This window comes from Pinus tabuliformis, chromosome 8 (genome assembly GCF_031772625.1).
Source record: "Pinus tabuliformis cultivar Carrire ecotype Pingquan chromosome 8, CPIR1, whole genome shotgun sequence".
NCBI classification, from domain to species: domain Eukaryota; kingdom Viridiplantae; phylum Streptophyta; class Pinopsida; order Pinales; family Pinaceae; genus Pinus; species Pinus tabuliformis.
The window spans coordinates 603,404,361-603,408,604 of record NC_142294.1 but is presented as its reverse complement, the minus strand read 5'-3'; the positions used below and the strand labels follow the sequence as shown (position 1 = coordinate 603,408,604).

At 45.8% G+C, this 4,244-nt stretch overlaps 1 protein-coding gene across 1 annotated transcript; it reads left to right on the top strand.

Moving 5' to 3' along the window:
• The first annotated feature begins 3,332 nt into the window (after positions 1 to 3,332).
• Positions 3,333 to 4,043, top strand: LOC149236933 (uncharacterized). The gene has a single exon (XM_089369078.1). The coding sequence runs from the start codon at positions 3,333 to 3,335 to the stop codon at positions 4,041 to 4,043; it is 711 nt and encodes a 236-aa protein (XP_089225204.1).
• The last annotated feature ends 201 nt before the right edge of the window (positions 4,044 to 4,244 follow it).

Here is a 4,244-nt window from a genome sequence, read left to right as displayed (position 1 = left end):
AAATTGCCCGACAAAAAAAAGGAAATGGAAAAGGTAACTTGTTCGAAGCTCCAAGCAGCTTCAATCCCAATCAAGAAAAGGATGTAACCCCGAATGGTGCAGAAAAAACCCAGACTATCCCTGCAAGTTCGACACAGGAAAATCTGGAACATATAGCAGCCCCACCCCCCATCAAAGAGGGAGAAGAAGCTATACAGGTCGAGCCCACGCAAGGTAGTCCCTCCAACCCATCATATGCTGATGTAACAAGGAAAAAGCCAGAAGAAAGCTCAGGTTCTTCAGAGGACGAAACCTTCGAGCGACCTTCCAAAAGAGAAGGTAGGAAATCTCGCAAAGAGCTAAGGGAAGAGGAGGTCGAGCGACTCAAATTTCAAGGAATCCAGGCCACCATAGAAATGACCATGGGAAGAAACACCAGACCTAGGCCTTCTAAGGGAGGCCACACCCCCTCCCTCAAGTAAATTATGAAGCTCGCCTCTTGGAATTGTAGAGGACTGGGGAACGCATCTAAAGCCGAAGCAGTCATGGACCTTCTGAAAATAGAACCTTCAGATATCCTCATGCTCCAAGAGACGAAGATAGAAGGGCATGCTCTTCTAGATATCAGCAAAACAAAATGGAAGAAAAGCGCAGGCAAAGCAGTAAGTTCAAGGGGATCCTCTGGAGGGCTGGCAACTCTCTGGACTGAAGACTTATTTCAGCTAAAAAAATCACATGAAACCCAGCACTGGATTTTCACGGAGCTGACACACTGTACAAGTAAGTTGTCCATCTCTCTGTTTAATCTTTATGTCCCTGTCATATACTCTGAAAAACGAGATTGCTGGAACTCCCTCTCAGCCTTCCTAGAACAGCATAATCCAAACAATATTATCATAGCAGGTGACCTTAATATAGTCCTGAAAACCAAGGAGAAAAGGGGTGGCTCCAGCAGCAGAGATCCTATGCTGGCCTTTGTCGAAGAGCTCTCACAGCAATGGGATTTAATAGACTTCATTCCAGTGCGCGGCCTATTCACTTGGTCCAACAATAGATCTGGGCCGGATCACATTGCTGCCCACCTAGATCGATTCCTGGTCCAAAGCTCTCTTATGATGAACAAAAAAATTATCAAGACCAAAATTCTGCCCAAGCTCATCTCTTATCACAAGCCGATCCAGCTTCTCCTAGAAGATGAAGAAAATCTTGGCCCTCTTCCTTTTCGCTTTAACCCCCTATGGATCGAGAGACAAGGCTTGATCGATACTGTGAAAGAAGCCTGGGCCAAACCCATCTCTGGGTCTTCAAGTTTTGTTTGGGAGCAAAAACTCAAGGCCACAAAGTATGCGTTGAAGGATTGGATAAGGAAACCAGCCCCCAATCCAACCAGCACAAGAAAAGAAGCAGTGCACACCTTGGAGAACCTGCAAGCTGATATGGAAAGTAATGAGATCACAACAGAGTTGCTGGAGCAAGAAACAAAGGCCCAATGCTCAACCTATCGATCCTTAAGAAAAGAAGAAGAATACTGGAGAATCAAATCTAGAAGTTTGTGGTTAAAAGCAGGGGATCGGAACACCTCCTTCTTCCACAGAAAATATAGAGCTCGGCTGTCCAGGAATCACATCTCAGAAATAAAAACAGCAGATGGCCAAGTCAGAAAGGGCTTCACTCAAGTTAAAGCAGCTGCTGACAGCCATTTCAGGAGTTTATATAGTGAGGAACCTCAGGACTGTGAGGAGGAGACAACAGACTTTCTCTCTAACATTCCTCAACTGATCAGACCTGAAGATAATGTCGCTCTCTCCAACGAAGTTACTGAGGAGGAAATAATCAAAGTTATCTGGTCCATGGAATCTGATAAGGCTCCTGGCCCAGACAGTTTCACAATACATTTCTATAAAGTATGCTGGAATATCATCAAATCTGACCTCCAAAAAATGATAAAAGGTTTCATGAGAAAAGCTAAGATCGGCGGAGGCACCAACTCCACTTATCTAGCCTTAATTCCTAAAGACTCCAATCTTGAAACATTCACAAGATTCAGATCTATATCGCTTTGCAATGCATCTTATAAAATTCTGGCAAAACTTCTTGCAAATAGGATCAAGCCTTTGCTAAAAAGGTTGATCTCCAGTCCCCAGGGTGGATTTGTGGAAGGCAGGCATATCCTTGATAATGTTATCCAGGTCCAGGAGACAATCCACTCCAACAAACAACGAAATGAGAAAGGTATGTTGATAAAATTAGATATGGCGAATGCGTTTGACAGAGTAAACCACTCTTTCCTCATTAAAGTCCTCCTCACCTATGGCTTCTCTCCCCACTTTGTCCATCTCATAAAATCCTGTATCGACAATCCGTGGATCGCCCCTCTTGTCAATGGTCGCCCTTCCAATTTTTTTCAAGCTCGGAGAGGCATCAGGTAGGGATGCCCTCTCTCCCCCTTCCTGTACATTTTAATGGCTGACTCCCTTAGCAGAAAACTCACAGCTGAAAGAACTGCTGGCTCCCTTCCTGGACTCAAACCCTCCTCAGGTGTCGATCCTCTGAACCATGCGCTTTTCGCAGATGATTCACTTCTCCTCGGAGGTGCCTCTACCAGAATCGCCAAAGCTTTTGACTCAGTTCTCAAAAGCTATTGTAGAGTCTCCGGAGCGTAGGTCAACAAGAGTAAGAGTGAAATCTACAGCTGGAACATTGATCAACAAGAGCTAATAGGCATCTCGAATGCCCTGGGGTTCAGAGGTCATACTCGCTGGGATCGGTTCAAATATCTTGGTCTCCCCATCACAAATGGGCCTAATAGGAGGTCACTCTGGTCAGACATCATCTGCAAAATCAAAACAAAAATAGCAGCATGGGGCGGCTTCTGGCTATCTAAAGGAGGCAAAGTCATTTTAATCAAGTCTCTATTATCCGCGCTCCCAGTTTATCAGGCAGCATTCTTACTAGCCCCCAGAAACGTTATGGATCAGATTTCTAAACTCTTAAGAGATTTCTTATGGCAAGGAGGGAAAGGAAATGAAAGGAAAATGCATTTAGTCAACTGGGATTTGGTAAAAAGGCCAATAGCAGAGGGTGGCCTCCAAATCCGCGATCCATCCCTTGTCAACCTTGCGCTGGGAGGTAAACTCCTGTGGAAATTGGCTCATGAGCCCAAGCACCCGACCAGCGCTATTCTGCTGTCCAAATATGCACATAACTCATCCTTCAGTAATTTGCAATTCGAACCTCCTGTCAACAGCTCGCAGGTATGGACTCTCTGCTACAAAAGCAGTTCATTCTTCAAAAAATATCTATATAAAGTCCCGGGCAACGGCAAGTGAATCAATCTGTGGAAGGATCGAATCATGGGGCGCGATCCTTTGGAGGAGATTGAGGAAATAGCAGACCTCAGAGACTGGTTGATAAGCGTAGGCATCAACAGGTTACGTGATCTCTCTGTTTGGGACCACTGGGGAGAATGGGTCGGTTGGGATCTCCACGACGGCCCTGGCTGGTTATCCGCCCAAAAAAACCTGCCAATCGAGTTGTTGGAAGAATCGATGCCTGAAAATCGGCATATAAAAGACAGTTGGGCCTGGGGACAGTCAGGTGTTTACTCCACTGCAGCAGGTTACAAAGCCCTTAAGGAATCAAGGAACAACAATCACAATCCAGCCTTTTGGAAGCGAGTTTGGGACAATCTTGCACTCCCAAAAGTGAATTTTTTCTTCTGGACATTGATCCATAACAAAATTTTAACTGGCGATAATCTAGAGAAGAGGAACATAGCTGGGCCTCACAGGTGCGCGCTATGTAGAAGTAACCAAGAAACAGCCCAACATTTATTCTTGGACTGCCAATACGCTAAGGAAGTGTGGGGCCTCACTCTTTTGGGTCTACAGATTCCCCCCTTCCCTCAGAGTACTGTAGCTGACCTTTTCGCCTCTTGGAGCAAGCTCTACCCACAAAGCATTCCCATCAAATCCTTCTGGAACAAGGTTTGGACAGCTATTCCCAAATTTGTCTGCTGGCAGCTTTGGTTGGCCCGCAATGATCAGATCTTCAATGGACATTGACTCTCCCCTCTCCAGGTTGCAGCTAAAGCCAAAGCCTTCCTCTTGGAAGCAGCCCAACAACAGTTTTATAAAGATGATCCTCTCCTCCTCCCTGAAGAAAGGAGATGGCTATGCCCCCTGGAGCCTTCTCCCCGAAAGTCACTCCTCACTCCTCAAACAGTAAACCCGGAATGGCGTAGAAGAGACTCCGAGGATTCTTTC